General features: G+C 44.5%; 1 protein-coding gene across 1 annotated transcript in view; it reads right to left on the bottom strand.

The window, feature by feature from the left end:
- The window catches only part of IARS2 (isoleucyl-tRNA synthetase 2, mitochondrial), a 54176-nt gene that overhangs the window by 7158 nt on the left and 23830 nt on the right, over window positions 1-23188 (bottom strand). The window contains exons 13-22 of the mRNA XM_005656783.3: window positions 20741-20843; window positions 19576-19669; window positions 10639-10747; window positions 8267-8369; window positions 7243-7368; window positions 5784-5915; window positions 4879-4985; window positions 3872-4017; window positions 2767-2957; window positions 293-437 (exon numbers count right to left, since the gene is read on the bottom strand). Of these exons, the coding sequence (XP_005656840.2) occupies window positions 293-437; window positions 2767-2957; window positions 3872-4017; window positions 4879-4985; window positions 5784-5915; window positions 7243-7368; window positions 8267-8369; window positions 10639-10747; window positions 19576-19669; window positions 20741-20843 (1256 nt within the window). The remainder of the gene's footprint in view (window positions 1-292; window positions 438-2766; window positions 2958-3871; window positions 4018-4878; window positions 4986-5783; window positions 5916-7242; window positions 7369-8266; window positions 8370-10638; window positions 10748-19575; window positions 19670-20740; window positions 20844-23188) is intronic.

The following is a 23188-nucleotide window of genomic DNA, read 5'->3' as shown; positions in this document are numbered from 1 at the left end:
GTTGAGAATCCCCCCGGGGACGGTGGCAGGACTGGGCAGTAGTCAGCATCCGAAGACGGGGACACAGAAGCCCAACGGAGGAAGCAGACTGACTGACTCCCTCGTCCCTCCGTGGCCCTGTGTTCCCAGGTCACCAGGTAGGACACTCGGACAGCTGACTCAGAAGCTCGGCCGTCGTCACCCGTGTCTGTAGAAAGGTGTATCCAGGCGGATGTCTGCCTCTAGAGTACGAGCAGGTCACTGGAGGCCGGAGAGGACCCATGACCACCATTCGTTTCTCCCACCTCCTTACCTTCCAAGTTGATGAGAAACGTCCCTCTGCGTTCCATCACATCTGGGGTCAATGTCCGTGGTTCCCGAGGGAGCAGGGTTGTCTGGGACGCCATCATCAGTTCATTCAGCTGAGAGGTGCTGGACGTCTCCTCAGCCTGTAGCATCTGGGGTGAGCATGTGAAAGTTACTATTAAATTTTTACCGTAAACAGGTTATAAAAATAGACACTGCAAGTCCTTGTGTTTGGTGAAGAACCCTTTGGACCCACTCCCCGCCCCCCGCGAGCTGATATTATTAAATGCCTCAACTGCTACCTGTATAAAAGGTTTTGACTTAAAACTAATCAATAGTATTTATTGAGAGGAGTTCCCTTGTGGCTCAGTGGGTTAAGGACCTGATGCTGTCCCTGTGTGGGTTGGATCCCTGGCCCGGGAACGTCCATATGCTACAGGTAAAGACGGGAAAAGGGGGAAAAAAGTATTTATTGAAAATATGCTCTCTGCCAGGTCTTTCACTCTGCTAGATGCTAAATGTCACCCAGAATCTCTAAGCATCACAAAACAGCTACCGGGTTTTCTACCCCACTCCACAAATGAGGAAACCCGCTCAGAGAGGCTGTCATGGGAGCTCCCCAACCTGAGGGGCGGCCGTGATTCCAGCCCCAGCCTGTCAGCCTCAAGGCTTGTCCTCTGCCCTGAATCACGCTTCCTACAGGGGGAGCGGAGCTGAGACGGAACAATGCAGCCTGATGATACCCGAGGCCGGGCTCGGCTCTTGGGAGGCACGCGGAATTGAGGTGACAGGCACTTCCGCGTTTTCCTTTGTGATTTTGGTCTTCAAAATGAGCCTGTGAGCGAATGTGAAATTCCTTTTAAAAAAGCTCATGAGAAAACAGAAGATTCAGTGGTATTAGTTTGGTTTTAACAAATTCATTCAATTAGCACCTGCCAGATCCAGGACTCCATTAGACAGCTAGGTAGTACAATTCCTAAGGAAAATACATCCACATTTTCGAAAATCCCAAAGATTTTTTCTAATATAAATGATCCAAGCAAGCAGTATTTTTTTTTTTAGCTTATTGACACAACTAATGAAGTCCAAGGAAGCCTGACACGCAGCGGAAAAGCCCAACACTGGGCTGCGTAGCCGTGGCCTGGTCTCAGCGTCCATGGTCCTCAGTTTCCTGGCTTGTAAAATGGAGCCTTGAGCCTCCCAACTTGTAGATTTATTTTTAAATTTTTTTTTTTTGTCTTTTTATGGCCACACCCGCAGAATATGGGGGTTCCCAAGCTAGGGGTCCAATCAGAGCTGTAGCCACCGCCCTATGCCAGAGCTACAGCAACACCAGAGCCTCAGCAATGCCAGATCCGAGCCACGTCTGCAACCGACACAGCACCTCATGGCACCTTAACCCACTGAGAGAGGCCAGGGATCGAACCCGAAACTTCATGGTTCCCAGTCGGGTTCATTAGCCACTGAGGCACGACGGGAGCTCCCTCAACTTGGAGGTTTAAAAATGTGAACGTGTACAGCACTGGGAACCACATCACTTATGAGGGAGCACGACAGTGTGAGAAGAAAGAATGTACATGTGTACGTGTCACTGGGTCACCTTGCTGTGCAGCAGAAAATGGACAGAACACTGTAAACCATCTATAACGGAAAAAAATAAAAATCACCATAAAATTAAACAATAAAAAGTAAAAAAAAAAAAAGTGAACATCTTATCAAAATTGTTACCTGACCAACAATCTTATACCACGCAGCTATTTCAAGCCTCAAATCTCACTTCAATTACATTACTAAAAACTTACACTGAACTTACCGACCCAATAAGATGGTCATTTTTTAGTAAACTATGATACTAGTAAAACTATAAAAGCATACTCGCTGCTGATTTTCTGCTCAAACATTGACACTAGAGAAAAATCTGGAGTCAATGTGTTAAGCTATAAGCCCAGCTGGCCAATAAACCCCAAGACGAAACTTCTGAGGGTCCTCTTGAAAATAAAAAACGGGGTGAATGCTTTGAAGTCACATGATCATTTGCTGCAGCAAATGAGTTTTCTTCAGATCCCATGGAAAAAAGAACTCTATTTGGGATTTGGTTTGAATCTAACCCAAATAGACAACATTCCCAGCAAACCAGACCCTTAACACACAACTCTGAATTGTGACGTCACCTGACACTCCCGCCAGATGTCACCTGCCGTCTAAACAGCCCTTGCATTTCAAACAGAACTTGGTTACCTCGTCCTGTCTCAACCTCTAAGAAAGCAATAAGCAGCAACAGAGTACACGTTTTATAAGAGGAGAAAAAGGGAGCAGTGAGCAGTAGGAAACAAAGAAGCAATGATCAATATTAGAAGACAGGATTCCTAATTTATACATTTAAAAAATAGATTATTTACACGGAGATTTTTTTAAAAACCAAATTGCGCATGATGCTGTACGACGCTAACGCCATTTCGGACGGTACAGATTGCTGCTTACCTCGATGATCTCAAAAAGCAGCCCCGGCTCGATCACAAGGATAACCTCGTACTCGGCTGCGTTTTTGCCAGGGATGCTCCCGAGAAAGGAATCTCTCATCGCACACGCACCCTCTATTGCTTCTTCCAGCCCAGGCTTCTTCCAGATAGGGCTTGTTTTAATCCAGCCAGTACGAAAAACACTCTTGGGTTCTTTAAAAGAAAAAAAATGAATGAATTTACATATATTCTAAACTGTATATAAAACTCAAACCACTATTTACTATTAATGGGAAATAAGAGTGGTTATTTTTGGTAATTAGTATGGAGCCATCCTAAATATTTATCAAAGTTCGTATCAACATCTGGAAAGGTAAACAAATGATCAGATAGAGAGTAAGACCTCAGAGGATGCCGAGAAGAATATCAAATCAATATCCCAATACAGCAGTTGTCTCCAGGTTTTAAGTAGGATCATGAGTGAATTTTCATCCTCATTCTAAAATTCTATAGTTTCTGTAAGCTCAATACAATTGGAAAAAAAACTACTATAAAACTATTCTCCAACAGGCACTATACTTTGTTTTAGTCAAACCTAAAACGTATTCCTGACATTTAGGAAGGTATTTCAGAAAAAGTGTCTTCTCAATATAGTCAAGCTGTTTATAATTTCAGAAAGTACTTTAATGTGGCTAGAAGGCCATCATCCTGAAATGCACGCTACTCCCTACAAGTAGGTGCAGGAACTACTAAATGATCAAGACACATCCTGTCTCAAAGCACTCACTGTAGATGCAAAAGTGGCTTGTTGTTGTTGTTGTCTTTTTAGGGCCACACCCGCAGCATACGGAGGTTCCCAGGCCAGGATTCCAGTTGGAGCTGTAGCTGCCAGCCTACGCCAGAGCCACAGCAACACTGGATCCGAGCCAAGTTTTCAACCTCACAGTGGTGCTGGATCCATAACCCACTGAGTGAGGCCAGGGATCGAACCTGCGTCCTCCAGGACACTAGTCAGATTTGTTTCTGCTGAGCCACGATGGGAACTCCGAATAAGAGCCTCCCATGTGAAGTGGGTAAAATCAGAAGCTGCCCCCTCAGCCTTCAGGGAACAAACCCATCTTGCTTACCTTTAGCGTAAGGCACGTACTGGAACACCTCTTCGGCCAGGTGAGGAAGGATGGGAGCAAAAGAACGAACCAGTACATCCAAAATTTCAGCTAACGCGGTCTGACAAGAGCGGCGTTTGGGATCCTTTGCATTTTCACAATAGAGCCTGGACCAGAACAGAGAACAGCGCGTGAGCGGCTGCCCACGTGGGCTCGGCCTCAGGCCGAGGTTTGCCTTAGGGCCTGATCCGAAGGCTCCACCGCCTCTATCGAAAGACAGGACGTTCCCTCACACGACGTCTTTGCCAACATCCTCGATGCCCCCTGACGCCCCCAGGTGCGCCACCACCCCGCACAGCCATGCCACGTCCACGTCTGCTTTGCACACAGACAGCCGCTCGAGTCCCGACGAGGCGTTCAAGGAAAAAGGGTAAGTGACGTGACGGTATTTAAAATGTGACTCGCCGTCCCCGGGGCCCTGTCAGGGCGGTCAGTGGAAGGTCCCCGAGGTGCTGACACCTCACACTGGCTGAGCCACTAAGTAAAGACGCGTGTCACCTGCACACGGAGGCAGGAAATGAGGACTTCGCACCAAGCCCCCCCAAGGGGCATCACGCATGTCCAGCAACAGAACCATATTAACGACGGGACCGGTCTGTCCCCACCCCCAGGAGCGGCCCCCTCCTGCAACAAGCACGGCGGCGCCGACGCCCGCAGCGCGCGCTTCAAGGAACCAAAGGCGGCATCAAGCGCCTCGTTACATTCTGTCTTCAGAGCCACGTGAAGAGCGAGGTGTTAGCACCCCCATTTTATAGACAGAGAACCTGAGGTTAGACGATGAGCTGCCCCAACGCACACAGCCCCTGAGAGGCAGGGCGAGCCTTCCTCATCGGCCCTGACTCAGGACCCCAACTCCTCGATGCGGACGCAGGGCAGCGCCCGGGGCTCGCCTCTGCTCCCCGACGTCTGCCAGGCAGAGGAGACGTGCAGGAACTGCGGCGAGTGCTTCAGCACCGGCTCAGACCTACCTGTCTTTGATTATGCTGAAGTAAAAGGTGGAGAGCTCTCTGGTGTAAAATGCTCGTAACAGCCGAACCACTTTCCCAAAATCATACTGCTTGTATGCGTCGGTGACCTAGGGAACAAAGCCAAAGTAAACCTGGAAGCTGGGATAACAAACAAAATGCACGTCCATCGCGAGCGAAATCTAGTCCTTTTCCAGATGTGTGTCAGAGGCAGACAGATACGACACAGTCAAGACACGAGGCCTCTGCGGAATCTCAGAAATAGCACTTCCGATGTCAACGCCTGCCGTCCTCAGAAAACCCTGAATACTCTACCCTGGAGACGACCAGACGACCACACAAGGTCAGGTGTTCAATGATGACGCTACGAGCTGCTTTGAAACAGCAAAACGAAGCGTGTAAGTCACCCGTGTTTCCCCCTGGACGCCGGAAAAGTAAAACTGGGCAACAATCTGCATGAACAACTCTGACTTGAAGGCTATGTGGAAGAAATTCCAATTTTTGAGAGAACACAAATTATTTGTGTTTCTACGTGAGAAGATATTTTACAAGATACACAGGAATCAGCACTTGTTATTTCTGTACTTTGAGACGTGGATGTCTATACACCTGCAGATAAAGTACAACTCCCACTTATTCCTATTAGAGAAATACACGGAGCTGATTTTGAGAGAAAAATGTGGTCTGAGGGGAAGCCTGGGCCTGCTGTTTCCACCAGGTAACTCCTCTAGGATCTTGAGAAACCAGCCAAGAAAACGAGACGTCCTGCCTGGTCACCCAGGAATGCACGGAACCGACCGAGTTCAGCGCTTCAGTTCCTGCTGCTAACGAGGTTTGCTCCACTCGCAGGCACCCGAATTTCACGCACGACAGTGCTGTTTCCAAGAGCTGGTTAAGTGCAGACTCACCTTGTTTGCTAAATCCTGCAGTAAGTGCAGCATGTACTGGTCTATGACGTACATATCATTCACAGGAACGGAATCTGTTTCTGGGTTGAAACCAGCCACATTCCCCAAAAGAAAGCGGAGTGTATTCCTAAGCTACGAATAGTGAGGAAAAAAATGCAATGAAAAAAAGGAGTCCAATTATTACCGAGAAGTTATTTTATTTCTCTATAATTTTTATCCAATTCATGTTAAATTCTTGATAGGATACTTAATCTGAATATCGTTCTTAAATAAGGCTACACAAGTGCAAAAAAAAAAAAAACTCATTTGAAAAGCTCAGTTATAGAAGCAACCACTGTACTTTATACATTAAAAACTGATTTTCAAGATATTTCTTTATAACCTTCGGTCAGATTCCCTGTCAGTGGCACAGTTTGTTCAGTTGTGTAGGGAAGAATGTTGTAGAGGTAAAAATAAACGGAATAAATGTGAATGGTTATTAAACACATACAAAGTATACAAAACTAGCATAATTTCATATCATGATAAAATATAAAAAGATAGGGTATAAAATTACTAGCATTACTTTTTTTTTTTTTTTTTTTTTTTGTCTTTTTGCTATTTCTTTGGGCCGCTCCTGTGGCATATGGAGGTTCCCAGGCTAGGGGTCGAATTGGAGCTATAGCCCCTGGCCTACGCCAGAACCACAGCAACGCAGGATCCGAGCTGCGTCTGCAACCGACACCACAGCTCACGACAACGCCGGATCGTTAACCCACTGAGCAAGGGCAGGGACCGAACCCGCAACCTCATGGTTCCTAGTCAGATTCGTTAACCACTGCGCCACGACAGGAACTCCACTATTGATATTTTTAAACAAGTACATTAGCACTGGGATTATTTTTAAAAGCTCACAACATAGGGGGTTCATTTTCATTCAGTTGTGCAGTGCCAACAAAATATGCCTTTTTGTCTTTTGTTTTTTAGGGATGCACTCGTGGCATATGGAGGTTCCCAGGCTAGGGGTCGAATCCGAGCTGCAGGTGCCGGCCTACACCACAGCCATGGCAATGCAGGATCCCACTGAGTGAGGCCAGGGATCGAACCTGCGTCCTCATGGATACGAGTTGGGTTTGTTTCTGCTGAGTCACGACGGGAACTCCCCTCGCTTTTTTTTTTTTCTTTCTGTCTTTTTTGTCTTTTGAGGGCCACACCTGCGGTACACAGAGGTTCCCAGGCTAGGACACCGGCCGACACCACAGCCACAGCAATGCCAGATCCGAGCCATGACTGTGACCTACATACACCACAGCTCACGGCAACATCGGATCCTTAACCCACTGAGCGAGGCCAGGAATCAAACCTGTAACCTCATGGTTCCCAGTCGGATTTGTTTTCACTGTGCTGTGATGGGAACTCCCCTCACTTTTTTAACAGCAGTTGGGTAAACATTCATTCAGGTGTAGTAAGTGACTCTGACCTTGCTCACATCGTCCCTGGCAGCCCTGAGCACGGATGGACTAATGGTCACTTCCGTGAAGACGTTGGACTCGGCGACCCACCAGCGAAGGACGTCAGCACCAAAGGGAGGCTCTTTGCTTTGGTCCTTTTTATGGAGGAAAAACCACACAGACACACAAATAGTTTTTGATCACAATGTGGTGAACAAAAAATACTTTAGGTAAGACTCCTGTTCAGAAGTGTCTGTGCACAAGGCGAACATAAAACACACCCGCACTGCAATGAAACGAGGGCGAGCAACCCCAGCGATCAGGCTGCGTCTACAAAACAACACTGGAGGAAAGCAGAGCACGGCTGCGGTCCTGCTCGGTGTGCAGGCGCTGATGCCCGCCTTCGCCAGCGTGTCTGTGAACAGCCACCGACCCACCCTGGGCCCTGGTGCGAGGGGGCAGCGGGTGCGGGCACGGGGAGGGCTGCTTTGCCCGCTCAACCCTCCCCAGCAGCTCTGACAATGGGAACTGATCACTGGACACCAGGAGGGCGGTAAGAAGCCCAAGGAGGGAAATAAAAAATGAAAGCAGCTCTGAAATAAAGTATCAGAAACCCCAGATTTGATGTTCATTAATGACTTGTTTGAAAGTGTACAATTTCCAAGAATAACGAAACATGCATTTAGACGTTGCAATCCCGTTTTTTTGTTTTTTTTTTCTTTCCTCCTATCCTGTTTAACTGTAAAACTAAAGTGTATAAAGTTTTAAAGTTCAGGCAATGAAAAAAGACAGAGTGGGGCTGAGGATCTAACTGGATACTCAGACCTGAAATGGGTCAGAAAGCCCACAACCCAACCCTTCCATTTAGGAAAAAAAAACAAAAATCACATTACGTGAGAGTCTGCATTTAAAACATGGTCAGACATTTGCTATTAGTATAAAATGTAGTTTTCTGAGGTTTCTTTTACACCAAAGAAATTATATTAAGGGTTCTGGCTGCCAACTTAAGAGCCTTAAAACAAAAATAAAATGATCTGTCAGGGAGCCACCTACCTGTCCTCCGTTGATGACAACATCGGGGTCAATGACATTTCCAAGAGACTTGGACATCTTTTCTCCCTTTTCTCCAAGGGTAAATCCATGAACAACCACTGTCCTAAGAAGACACACACACACACACACACATTAGCTATTTTAATTATCAACACAGGAGTTCCCTTGTGGCACTGAGGGTAAGGACCCAGTGTTGTCCTTTCAGTGGCTGGGGTCACTGCTCTGGCACAGGTTCAATCACTGGCCCAAGAAACACAATTGTGATGGTCTTTGTGAAGCTGACTTACAGCTTAAAAGAGTTATCTTAGTATGACACAAAAACAATTTTTTCATCAAAGTTTATGTATGAAAACTTTCCTTCAAAGTCTAATTCTTTTATATATTTATTTTTGGCTGCCCCATGGCATGTGGAGTTCCCGGGCCAGGGGTCAGATCTGAGCTGCAGGTGCAACCTAAGCTGCAGCTGCTGCAATGCCAGATCCCTAATCCGCTGTACTGGGCTGGGGATTGAACCTGTATCCCAGGGCTCCCAAGATGCCACCAATCCCGATGCACCACAGTGGGAGCTCCAAACTCGAATTCCTAACTGCCTACTCATCCTGATTGTTAAACAGTAATCTCTCTACTTATACAAGAACATTTTTTTTTTTTTTTTTTTTTTTTTTTGTCTTTTAGGGCCCACCCGTGGCATATGGAGGCTCCTAGCCTAGGGGTGGAATCAGAATTGTAACCGCCGGCCTACGCCACAGCCACAGCAAGGTGGATGCGAGCTGCATCTTCGACCTACACCACAGCTCATGGCAAAGCCAGATCCTTAACCCACTGAGCGAGGCCAGGGATCAAACCTGTGTCCTCATGGATGCTAGTCAGATTGTTTCCACTGAGCCACGACAGGAACTCCAAGAAAAATTTTTATGTTTATATTCACTAAACAATTACTACCTGAGCATCTATCATATACTGATGTTGATCATTAAAACTATCCAGGAAGTTCCTCTTGTAGCTCAGTGGATTAAGGACCCAACACTGTCTCTATGAGGATACAGGTTCTACCTCTGGCCTCACTCCATAGGTTAAGGATCCAGCATTGCCACAAGCTGCAGCACAGGTCACAGATGCAGCTGGGATTCCATGTTGCTGTGGCTGTGGCATAGGCCCCAGCTGCAGCTGCGATCCAACCTCTAGCCTGGCTGCTACTTCACTTACACATGACACAGTTGAGGTGGTAGAGAGAGGGAAAAAAAAACAACTAAGCAGGAAAAAGTATGTCAAAAAATTTTGGAGTTCCCACTATGGTGCAACAGAACTGGTGGTGTCCCTGCAGAGCCAGGATGCAGGTTCGATCCCTGGCCTGGCACAGTGCGTTAAAGGACCTGGTGCTGGAGTTCCTGTCGTGGCACAGCGGAAACGAATCCTACTAGGAACCATGAGGTTGTGGGTTCAATCCCTGGCCTCACTCAGTGGGTTAAGGATCCGGCGTTGCCTTGAGCTGTGGTGTAGGTCACAGACCTGGCTCGGATCTGGCGTTGCTGTGGCTGTGGTGTGGGCCAGCGGTTGCAGCTCCAATTTGACCCCTAGCCTGGGAACCTCCATATGCCTCGGGTGCAGCCCGAAAAGGACCAAAAAAAAAAAAAAAGGACCAGGTGTTGCCGCAGCTGCTGTGTAGGTCACAACTGTGGCCTGTGGCTCCGATCCAATCCCTGGCCTGGGAAGTCCATGTGCTACTGGTAAGCCAAAAAAAAAAGGGTAAATATTATGGAGTCCCTGGTGGCCTAGCAGTTAAGGATCTGGCATTGTCACTGCTGTGGCTCAGATTCAATCCCTGGCCCAGGAACTTCTACGTCCTGCGCATGGCCAAAAATAAAAACAATTACTACCACAAAATTATCTTCAAAAACATAATCTGAGAAATATACCTGCTGTTCCATTGGTTTGTTTGTTTCTGCTTTTTAGGGCCAAACCCGCAGCACACGGAGGTTCCCGGGCTAGAGGTTGAATCCGAGTTGTAGTTGCCAGCCTTCACCACAGCCACAGCAACGCCAGATCCCTTAACCCACTGAGTGAAGCTAGGGATCGAACCCATGTCCTCATGTAGGTGGGTTCATCACCACTGAGCCATGATGGGAACTCCCTTTTGTCTCTGTTTTTTAACTTCAAACTTACGTCTCTCATGAGACTGAAGATGGCACGCTAATCGAGGGCACTGTTTCATCACTTTCTCTCACACACACACACACACACACACACACACACACACTCTCTCTCTCTCTCTCTCTCTCTCTCTCTCTCCCTCTGTACTCAGCACAATGCTTCACACACCGGCAAGGACTCAGCAGAAACCCTCGAAGTGTTCAGCTCAGGTGGATACTTACTTAAAAGGAGATTTCCTCCTTGCTGCCACGCTTGTTAACAAGGAAGACTGAAACCAACCCCCAAGCTGGTCTTTTCCTTCCAAGTACAAATCTGCTCTTTGGTCAGTACCTCAAAAATAAATACGAAAAAAGAGAAACTTAATTAAAATAGGAAAGTGGAAATGAAATTTATCAGCGTTAAAACATTCAAAGTAACCGTGTGACTTATTTCTTGTGTCATGTTCTCCCCAAGGGCTGGCCTGCGTTCCCTTGGGCTGTACCCTCATTGCCAATTTATTAATCAAGATCAAGAAAATAAACCTTGGAGTATGATCTCCCAAAGCGCAGATAACTACAATATTATCTAAATTATGGGGTTGACTCATAATAATTATCAGTATCAATGTTTCCAGTTAAACCTTTTATGAAAATAAACTACTGTTTTTATTAATTCAACAATGATTCGCTGAGCATCTCCTAACTTTACGTGTTAATTCACTTGAGTCTCACAGCAACTCTACAAGGCAGGTCTTACTATGACCCCCACTTTACAGATGAAGAAAGTGAGACTCTGAGAGGTCTTATAACTGCCCAAGGTTATGCAGACAGTAAGCAGTAGGCACGGAGCCTACATCGGGACAATCTGGAAGTTCCTGTCGTGGCTCCACGGTAATGAACCCAACTAGGATCCATGAGGACACAGGTGGGTTAAGGATCCGGCATTGCCATGAGCTGTGGTATAGGTTGCAGATGAGGCTTGGATCCTACGTTGCTGTGACTGGGGTGTGGGCCAGCAGCTGCAGCTTTGATTCGACTCCTAGCCTGGGAACCTCCATATGCCGCAGGGACGGCCCTAAAAAAACAAAACAAAATAAGGAAAACAACAACAACCAGAAAGAAAGAATACAAATAAATAAATAATAAACCTAGACATTCTGACCAGGGGTTGAATGCACGTAACGAAGGTATTAAACAAGTTAGAAAAAAATGTCTTATAAAGAGCAAATTATTAACTTCTAATTTGACAACAACCCAGTCAAAATATGAGCAAACCATAAAAGAGCCCTACGAGCCAGAGTCTGAGATGTCAGACTGGTGGAAGGGGGAGGAATGAAGAGGCAGCACAGGTGATTTTTCAGGCCGTGAATACCCTGGGTGACGCTATAATGATGGATACACATCATCATACATTTGTCCACACCCGTAAAGACGCGACACCAAGCGTGAACCCTTGTAAACTATGATGTGTCAGTGTAGGCTGAACACCTGCCACATACACACCCTGGTGGGAGATCTTGCGAACCAGGAGAGACTACACACGGGTGGGGGCAGGGGGTTTATGATGAATCTCTGTACCTGCCTTTTAATTTTAAAGAACCTAAAAATGCTCTTCAAAAATTAAGTCTCTGGAGTTCCCTGGTGGCCCAGTGGTTATAGACTCAGTGTTGTCACTGCTGTGGCTCAATCCCTGGCCCGGGAACTTCTCCATGCCGCAAGCATGCCCCACCCTCAATTTTTTTTTTCAATAAATAGAAATAAAAGTTGAGCCTTTCCAAAAAAATATGGGAAAAGAAAATCATTTGCTCTACAAATAATTTATTCTCAAGTTTGGGGGACACATACGTACACAAGCTTGAGAGCCCCTTTAGCATTTAACAAGTAACAACAGTTAATTCAAGAGTTTAAAAATCTGAAATAAGGGACCACTTGCTAAACATCATAAGTAACAATCATTTCAGTTAAGAATCATCAAATATGGGAGTTCCCGTTGTGGCACAGTGGTTGACGAATCCAACTAGGAACCATGAGGTTGTGGGTTCGATCCCTGCCCTTGCTCAGTGGGTTAAGGATTCGGCGTTGCTGTGAGCTGTGGTGTAGGTTGCAGATGCCACTCAGATCCTGCGTTGCTGTGGCTCTGGCGTAGGCTGGTGGCTATAGCTCCGATTTGACCCCTAGCCTGGAAACCTCCATATGCCACGGGAGCGGCCCAAAAAATGGCAAAAAGACAAAGAAAAAAAAAAAAAAAAGAATCATCAAATATGTAGCACCAGGAACTGTATCTAGTCACTTATGACGGAGGATATGAGAAAAAGAACATATATAAATTTGTGACCAGGTCACCTTGCTATACAGCAGAAGATTGACAGAACACTGTAAAATAAACTAGCTATAATGGAAAAAGAAGGGAGTTCCTGCCGTGGCTCAGTGGTTAACGAATTCGACTGGGAACCATGAGGTTGCGGGTTCGATCCCTGGCCTCGATCAGTGGGTTAAGGATCCGGTGTTGCCGTGAGCTATGGTGTAGGTTGCAGATGTGGCTCGGATCCCACATTGCTGTGGTTGTGGCATCAGCTGGTGGCTACAGCTCCGATTAGACCCCTAGCCTGGGAACCTCCAAACGCCGTGCATGCGGCCCTAGAAAAGACAAAAAGACCAAAAAAAAAAAAGAAAGAAAGAAAAAAATCATTAAAAAAAAAGAATCATCAAACACTTAAACACTAGGTGAACATTTGGTGAGAAAACAGGATACTTCGGGTCTTGAAGCATCTCCCTACAAGATATGGTTGGCCCTTGAACGACACAGGTTTGAACTGCGCAGGTCCAGTTATACAAAGATTTTTTCACTACCACAGAGGGCACCATGTGATCTGCAGTTGTTTGAATCCACAGATGCAGAACCAGGGAAGTGGAGGGCCAACTGTGACAGCACGGAGGGTCAGTGCCCGCCCCGAAGCTGTTCACGGGTCCGCTGTACTTGTTGTAGCAGTTACTACGGGGAGCGGGAGGAGTAACTGCCATGGAGAAAATGGGCCAGCTGCACCTCAACCCAGTGATCAAAGGTAAACAGCACCAGTAAGACAAGTGACTTCTGACATGACGCACTGAAAAGGACACAGTGTCACTTTTCGAACAGTCCTGCCAAAAATGCACAGTCTAAACACAGTCACAAGAACACATCACACAAACCCAAGCTGAGGTACTATCTTCCACAAAATAAACCATGAACATAAGGTCACAAAAGACAAGGACAAAAGGAGGAGACTAAAAAGATGATAGCTGGAGTTCCCGTTGTGGCGCAGCTGAAACAAATCCAACTAGGAACCATGAGGTTGCAGGTTCAATCCCTGGCCTCGCTCAGTGGGTTAAGGATCCAGCATTGCTGTGAGCTGTGGTGTAGGTCGTAGATGCAGCTGGGATCCTGAATTGCTGTGGCTTTGGTGTATGCTGGCAGCAACAGCTCCAATTAGATCCCTAGCCTGGGAATCGCCATATGCCTCAGGTGTGGCCCTAAGAAGACAAAAGACAAAAAAAAAAAAAAAAAAAGAGGAGACTAAAAAGATGGTAACTTGAGTTCCCACTGTGGCGCAGCAGAAATGAATCCAACTAGCATCCATGAGGACGCAGGTTCCATCCCTGGCCTCAGTGGGTTAAGGATTCAGCGTTGCCCTGAGCTGTGGTGTAGGGCGTAGATGCGGCTTGGATCTTGCACTGCTGTGGCTGTGGCCTAGGCCGGCAACTACAGCTCTGATTTGATCCCTAGTCTGGGAACTTCCATATGTTGCAAGGGTGGCCCTAAAAAAAATAATAAAATTTAAACCAAAAATAATTACTAAAAATATGCTAAAAAAAATAACTAAGTTTGGAAATTAAGCTCTTTTTAAAATAGTATTGTATATTTCCTTAAAAGGGTAAAATGTTTAAAAAATTATTTGTATGCAGAAAAAGCCTTTGACAAAATCCAACACCCATTTCTGATAAAAACCCTTCAGAAAGAGGGCATAGAAGGAATCTACCTCAACACAATAAAGGCCCTATATGGCATCCCAGAGCTAACATCATTCTCAACGGTGAAAAGCTGAAAGAATTCCCACTACTATTCAACATAGTGTTTTGGAAGTCCTAGCCACAGCAATCAGAGAAGAAAAAGAAATAAAAGGAATCCAAATTGGAAAGGAAGAAGTAAAACTATCACTATTTACAGACGACATGCTATTATACCTAGAAAATCCTGAAGACTCTACCAGAAAACTGTTAGAGCTCATCATTGAGTTTGGCAAAGTCACAGAATACAAAATTAATATGCAGAAATTGACTGCACTCCTATATACTAACAATGAAAGATCAGAAAGAGAAATTAGGGAAAAGATCCCATTTACCATCATATCCAAAAGAATAAAATACTTAGGAATAAACCTACCTAAAGAGACAAAAGATCTATACTCCGAAAACTATAAGACACTGATGAAAGAAATCAAAGATGACACAAACAGATGGAAAGACATACTATGCTCTAGGATTGGAAGAATCAATATCATCGAATGTCTATATTACTCAGGGCAATCTACAGATTCAATGCAATCCCTATCAAATTACCAAGGGCATTTTTCACAGAACTCGAACAAAATATTTTAAAGATTGTTTGGAAGCACAAAAGACCCATAATAGCCAAAGGAATCCTGAAAAAGAAAAATGGAGCTGGAGCAATCAGGCACCCTGACTTCAGGCTATACTATAAAGCTAGAGTCATCAAAACCATATGGTACTTGCACAAAGACAGAAATATAGATCAGTGGAACAGGACAGAAAGCCCAGAATTAAACCCACGCACCTACAGTCAACTAATCTATGACAAAGGAGGCAAGAATATACAATGGAGAAAAGACAGCCTGTTCAATAAGTGGTGCTGGGAAAACTGGACAGCCACATGGAAAAGAATGAAATGAGAACACTCCTAACACCATACACAAAAATAAACTCCAAATGGATTAAAGACCTAGGTATAAGACCAGACACTCTAAAACTCTTAGAGGAAAACACAGGCCAAACACTCTCCGACATAAACGACAACAACATTTTCTCCAGTCCACACCTCTTAGAGTCATGACAGTAAAAACAAAAATAAACAAGTGGGAATTGATTAAACTTAAAATTTTCTGCACAGCAAAGGAAACCCTAAACAAAACAAAAAGACAACCTACAGAATGGGAGAAAATCTTTGCAAATGAATCGACCGACAAGGGATTAATCTCCAAAATTTATAAACACCTCCTACTGTTCAATACCAAACAAACAACCCCATCCAAAAATGGGCAGAAGATCTAAACAGACAATTCTCCAAAGAAGACATACGAATGGCCAAAAAACACATGAAAAGATGTTCAACATCACTCATTATTAGAGAAATGCAAATCAAAACCACTCTGAGGTACCACCTTACCACTGGCCAGAATGGCCATCATCAAAGGGTCTACAAACAATAAATGCTGGAGAGGGTGTGGAGAAAAAGGAACCCTAGTACACTGTTGGTGGGATTGTAAATTGGTGCAACCACTGTGGAAAGCAGTATGGAGATTCCTGAAAACTCAAAATAGAACTACCATTTGATCCAGCAATCCCACTCCTGGGTATCTACCCAGAGAAAACCATGACTCGCAAAGACACATGTACTCCGATGTTCATTGCAGCACTATTCACAATAGCCAAGACATGGAAACAACCTAAATGTCCATCGACAGAGGAGTGGAACAAGAAGATGTGGTACATATACACAATGGAATATCACTCAGCCATTGAAAGGAATGAAACACCGACATTTTTAGCAACATGGATGGACGTAGAAATGATCATGCTAAGTGAAGTCAGTCAGACAAATGCAATCACTTACATATGGAATCTAAAAAAAGGACAAAATGAACTTCTTTGGAGAACAGATACTGACTCACAGACTTTGAAAAACTTATGGTTTCCAAAGGAGACAGTTTGGGGGGTGGGGGGATGCGCTGGGGTTGTGGGATGGAAATGCTATAAAACTGGGTTGTGATGACATTGCACAACTATAAATGTAATTGAGTAATAAAAAATGGAAAAAAAGTTATTTGTGAACCTATGTTTCTATTTCCAAAAATGTTCTCTTTTCTCTATTCAAGTCGTTTCTCTGTTAAAAAAAAAAAAATCAGAAATGATGTAGAATAAGTATTTAGAACACTGACTACTTCAGCAGGTGAATGGATAAACTGTGGTACATCCAGACCATGACATATTGTTCAGCACTAAAAAGATGTGAGCTACCAAGGCCTGAAAAGACACAGAGGAAACTTGAGTGCGTGTTATTAAGTAGAAGAAGCCAACCTGAAAAAGCTACACACTGGCCCCAACTCTGTGACACTCTGGAAAGGGCAAAACTATGGAGGCAGTGAAAAGAACAGTGGTTGCCCTGGGTCGCAAGGAAGGAGGGGAATGGGTGGAGCAGAAGAGTTTTAGGGCAATAAAACTGTTCTTCTGTGTGTGATACACGCCATTATAGTTTTGTCAAAACCCACAGAATGTACCCCATCGTGAGTGAACGCTAATGTAAACTACGTACCAACAGAGGGTCCTCGAATCAGACCACTCTGACAGGATGCAGAGAGTGAGGAAGGCGACGGGGGTCTGTACTTTCAATTTTGCTATGAACTTAAACCGAGCCAAGATGCAGAGCTATCTTTTTAAAAACCCGAGCATTAATTATCTTTAAATCACTATAATAATTCATGTCTTCGGTAAATGGTTTGTTTTAGAAATAGAGATATGACTTATCACCTATACATAATTCCCTTGAAAATGCCATTCCCTTTCAGAAAGAGTTCAAGTTTCAATTCCTTAACTTCCACAGAGTTTAAACTCACTCACAATGAAATGCACCAGGTACTTGACCTGGTGTCAAAATTCAGAAGCCAAATCTCTTTCACGGCTACAAAATCTGCCAGCAAAACATAAAACTAGCTATGTATCCTATACAATCATCAAGTTCACCTTGTCGAACATCTGTGGATATTGGTGAAGACAGGTAATTAAGCTCAGAATCAAGCTGATTTTCCTCTGCAATGATCTACTCTATGCAGACACTGCATCACTTCATATCAGACTTAACACAAGCCGTCTGAGAGTGCAAAGCACAATAAGCCTCCCAGGAATGTAGGCAACTGCTCTTTTTTTAATTTTCAAAGGAAAATCACCTAGTTTCATGGTTTTTTGAACCATGAATCAGTCTCGTAACTTGACACCTTTCCAGCTCATTCTTTCTGCCTATTTATCTTTTGAAATATTTCATCATGAAAGAATAAATGAGAGGAAGATAGGATGCAATATAATTAAACTAACTCTTGCTGATCAATTTCCTAAGATTTTTGTTATTTCTTTACTTTTTTTTGAGGAAGAGGAATATAAGATCTGAGAGACAAAGGAGGAACTACAGTCTAAGTTTGGGTTGTGCATCATCTGTGAACATACAGTTTATGTTCCAGGAGCCTCCTATGCATGTGCATATTTGGGTGACAAATAATTTTCTTTCTTTGAATTACCTAAATATGACATGGAAGGAAAAATTAATTTTTCACCAGGTGCATTTTCATCTTTTATTTACTCAACTGTTTCTGTCACTGTCAAATACTTAAGAACATCACAAACTAGAAGCGGTATCACTGAACTCTGTCAGTACCCCTGACAGTAGCATAGACAGGTTCCAATGACAACCTTCATGCAGTTTAATAGAATCAATGGCTCCAAGTATAACCTACAGTTGAGGGACTCAGTAACGTGACTGCACTGCAGACATTAAAAAGCAACAACGCCAGGAGCACCAATTCTCACCAGGGCTGAAGCAGCTCCTGAACTTTCAAATATACTATACTAGCACGATTTCAACACACAGCTTCCTCTTTTTTGAAATTCAGCCTGCTGCCCCAAATGCAGGAAGAGGTAACCCTGCTTTCTGTTTATGACACTACCTACCCTAATACCTACCTTATGTAGTGTTATGTGCCTACGTTTTCAATATAATTTAGGGTGACGAAGTACCTAAACAAGCAGTATTTTCTCTTCAGAACAGTGGGAGAAGCTTATGAAATCATAATTCTGAAAATTGCTACATAAAAATTGCATTAAAATGTTAACTTATATTTGATCATTATGAATCATGACGTATATTTAAGCTATAATACAGCTAAAACATAAATTATATGTATTTTGCTTTTCAAATTTCCTAAGCTGAAAGGCAGACCCCGGTGGAGGAAAACATGCACCTGCTAAGCCATCACCTTGCAGGAATCACGGCCATCCCAATAACGAGGCCTCGTACTGGAAGTATCCCTTTAGCAATGGCCAGCCCAGCAGGCAAGCTATTTGCCCACACTCCTTTGCTCCAGAAAGCAAGCAGGATCTGTTGGGCAAAAGCCAGCACTTGGTAGCAATGGGAGGAACCACCTGATGCACGGGTGCTTCTCCGCCACCTGTCTTTAACGTCACGGTGCAGAGAAGCGGTGGGTCATTTTCTTCCAACCTCTCACTTAGCATCCTTGATGAAACCGTGTCACACCCAAACACATCCTCTCACGTGTGCCCACAGCTGCTCCCTCCTGATTCCTGCCCAATCTCTCCTTCCTCTCAGCCACTAAAAAAGCAAGTATAAACTAGTTAGCTGTCTGCGGAGGCAGGGGAGCTGTGATGTGAACAGGAGGAGAAAGGAAGAGCAGGTACCTGAGCTCCCGTCTGACACCAGGCTGTGAGGCGACCAGCACCTAATCTGACTCTAATTCAACCTCATTGCTTCTTCTGAGTAATTATGGGGTCACGCGATTTCAGAGCTTTCCAAACTCTGCCTTACAGAACTGAGTCCCTGGGGGTTGGCTGCCAGGTGAGTCAAGGAGAATGAGCTGAGAGGATGAAGAAAATTGCCATTTTTATTTACCTTATGTATTACGGTTCCACATAAAATTTCATTTGGAAAACATTTTTCTACAGTTTAAAAATCACTGGAGTAAATGATTTCTAAGGACTCTTCCAGATGTAAAATTATGTTATAGCAGGAGATATACTTCCAAATAACACACACACAAAGTTCTTGCTTATGAATTTCTACTGACAGCATTTATATATTGCCCAAATTGTTTGGCTGGTATTTAGTCTATTACTTCAAATTACCTGGAAGAACATAAGACCATGAAGTTCCACTATCAAACCAGATGTCCAAAATATCCCGACCTGGCACGTATTCCAAAGCATCAGGACCACCAACCTAATGAGATCATATAAAAACATTTTAATTCCGCAAAAATGACAATATTTACAATTAATAATCAAAGCTTAAGAAAATGAAATTCTTACAACCATTACATTCACATTTCATTTATTTACTTATTTTCTTTTTAGGGCTACACCTGAAGCATTTGGAATTTCCCAGGCCAGGGATCGAATCAGAGCTGCAGCTGCCGGCCTATGCCATAGCAACACTGGATCTGAGCCACATCTGTGACCTACACTGCAGCTTGTGGCAACACTGGCTCCTTAACCCACGGAGCAAGGCCAGGGATCAAACCTGCATCCTCAGAGAGACTGTTGGGTTAACCTGTTGAGCCATGATGGGAATTCCTAAGTTCAAAATTTAAAATGAAATTTAAGACATTTTTAAGTATTAAGAACAATTGCTTCATTTGTACACAAGAGTGACTGTGGCCACTTAATTACACATTTACTAATGTAAATACAAACTGAATTTCCTTGAAACTGTCTTCCAGTTGGGATTTTTCGAAGTCTGATGCCATCAGCTACCTCGACCTCACGTCCCCAAGTCCAGATGGACCAATGTTGGCAGTGCTCCCTCACAGTCACAGGGACATCTGCTCAGCTAAGCAAATCAGAATCAACGCTGGCTCTCAACATGCTAAGGGAACCCCTCATGCTCTACTGCTACACTAAAAACCAAGCTTTCCTCGCTCAACAAAAACACACATGACAGTGTAAGTACTTTTTAACTCCCGGGAGTCGCGTGTTGTCATTAAATTATGCAATACGCACAGAGACTGTTAAATACGGACAGATACTTACCTGAGGTGTCCCCATAGTGGTTCAGCAATTACAAACCTGACCAGTATCCATGAGAACGCGGGTTCGATCCCTGACCTCACTCAGTGGGTTAAAGCTCCGGCATTGCCGTGAGCTGTGGTGTGGGTCGCAGATGAGACTCAGATCTGGTATGGCTGTGGCTGTGGTGTAGGTCGGCAGCTGCAGCTCCGATTCAACCCCTGGCCTGGGACCCTCCATATGCTACAGGGGCGGCCCTAAAAAGCAAAGAAAAAAAGAAATGTACCTGCGACAGGACTTCTTTGGGGAGAAGCTGCTCAGAGGGAAGAGTCCACCAGATATCACTGCCATGTTCTTCCACGAGTTTCGCGATATGCTCCACAGTCTGGCTATTTTAGGGGAAGAAGGCAAAACTGCTCAGTTTATTATTAGGATTAATATCAAACTCCATTTTAGGAGTTCCCGTCGTGGCTCAGTGGACTAAGAACCATGAGGTTGCAGGTTCGATCCCTGGCCTCGCTCAGTGGGTTAAGAATCTGGTGTTGCCCTGAGGTGTAGTGTAGGTCGCAGACGTGGCTTGGATCCTGCATTGCTGTGGCTGTGGTGTAGGGCAGCAGCTGTAGCTCCAGTTCAACCCCTAGCCTGGGAACCTCCATATGCTGAGGGTATAGCCCTAGAAAAGACAAAAAAAAAAAAAAAAAAAACTAAGAAATACTGATTTTTTTCCCTATCTGCAGCATATTTGTCCCTATATATAGCAAGATTTTTTTTCCTATCTTTTCAGCCAAATTTTAGTGGTATTATCTTCAGTTACTTGCTTACTTAGCACCTGCTGTCCTCAAATTCGATATAAATAAAGTCAAATGGATCATATGTAACCTTTAAAAGAAAAAAAAAAACTCTTTATATCCCTATTTCAGTTACTCATTTCCCTATTTTTATCAATCTATTTTCTATCCGAGTACCTTTATTCAAAACCTACTTATCTATCTCCTCCAATTTCTGCTCAAATTAAGCCAACACACTCTGTCAGTTCTGCCTTTGAAATATGACTCAAATGTGTTCTCTGGTCCTGATACTGTATTAGTCCAACCTCACTGCTTCAAGACTAGATCGACGCATGACTCACATAATTTACTTTAGATGACACATCTCTGAGGTAGCTGCATCCCTGACACTGCTTTTATCACACCAATCCCCTCCCCAAAACTTCCTGTGTCCCTTCACTGCAGAAGAGGCCGAGCCGTGTACCAGGGCACAGATCTGGGCAACAGACACCCTGCTTACATCCTAACTCTGCCGCCTGTGTGTTCATGACCGCACACGGGTACTCAAACTTCTCTAGGTCTTGGCAGCCCCTTCTGTTAAGGAGAACAGGGCAATTTTCGTAACAAGTCTTGCTTCAATGCCGCCAACGTCCTGGACCCTGTCATAGGCACTGGAGAGACAGCGGTTAACGAAGCACTGAGAGTCCCGTCCTACTGAAACCTACGTTTTCGTGATGCTCCCTCAGAATGACTGCAACCTAAATGAGAGGGTCCAGTAAAATTCAGCACATGTCTCACACAACAGAAAGCCAACAAACATGGATCAAATGAATGCTGAAATGGATCCTATCTCTGGGAAGAACCCAGTTATAAATTATGTGACAATTAAACTCAGGGAAAAGTTTCTAGTAAACTCTCTCACAGGAATAACATACCTTTAATTTACCATCACAGCTGTATGGACATCACAGCTTCCTCTGGTTGCCTTCCACTCACACAACACTCTGGTCAGGAATGTGGATCCTGGAGCCAGAGAGCTTTCATTTAATTCCTGGTTCTATCGCTACTCTGTGACCCTGAACAAAGCACTCAACGTTTCTGTACTTTGGTTTGTAAAATGCAAAAAACAACCGTATCATTACGAGAGCTATTATGGACTTAATAGGGCTTATAAAGCGGGCCAGGGCACAATGGATAATGCATCTGACTATGGATCAGAAGATTCTAACCGAACATATATATAAGTGCCTAGAACAAGGAGTTCCCGTTGTGGCTCAGCAGAAACGAGCCCAACTAGTATCCATGAGGACGCGGGTTCAGTCCTTGGCCTTGCTCAGTGGGTTAAGGATCCACACTGCCTTGAGGCGTGGTGCAGGTCGCAGACACAGCTCAGACCCTGCGTTGCTGTGGCTGTGGTGTAGGCCGGCCGGAAGCTGCAGCTCCCATTCGACCCCTAGCCTGGGAACCTCCAATGTGCTGAGGGTATAGCCCTAAAAAGCCAAAAAAAAAAAAAAAAAAAAAAAAAAAGGCTTACAACAGTGTCTGACACATAGTAGCAGGTATTATGTAAGTGTTTGCTATCATTTAAATCTATCCTGTGAAATCAGGTCAATACAGACAGTAGTTTTGTTAACCCATTACCAAAACACATACCCACATTAATGTGCAGAGAAGAAAACACGCGTCTGAAGACGACGCCCGGATCGCCCGTCTTTCCACCGTATACTCATTAGAAGGGCGACAGAAGTGGAAAGAGCGTGCACGGGGAGAGCTCTAAGTTCTTAACCGGGTCAGCTGCTCCTTAACCGTGACTGCATAAAGCACATCGGTGAACCCGTGGCCGGTAATGCAGACAGAATGAGGTGCTATGAGACACTGAGTGGGGAGCAAAACGCCACGGTGTGCTCTAGACAATATGTGCTCCACAAACTGAAATCGGGCCTCCTTCATCCGGTCATCGCAAGAAG

Source organism: Sus scrofa, chromosome 10 (genome assembly GCF_000003025.6).
Source record: "Sus scrofa isolate TJ Tabasco breed Duroc chromosome 10, Sscrofa11.1, whole genome shotgun sequence".
Classification (NCBI taxonomy): domain Eukaryota; kingdom Metazoa; phylum Chordata; class Mammalia; order Artiodactyla; family Suidae; genus Sus; species Sus scrofa.
The sequence above is the reverse complement of the archived record's forward strand: the minus strand, read 5'-3'. Positions and strand labels throughout refer to the sequence as shown.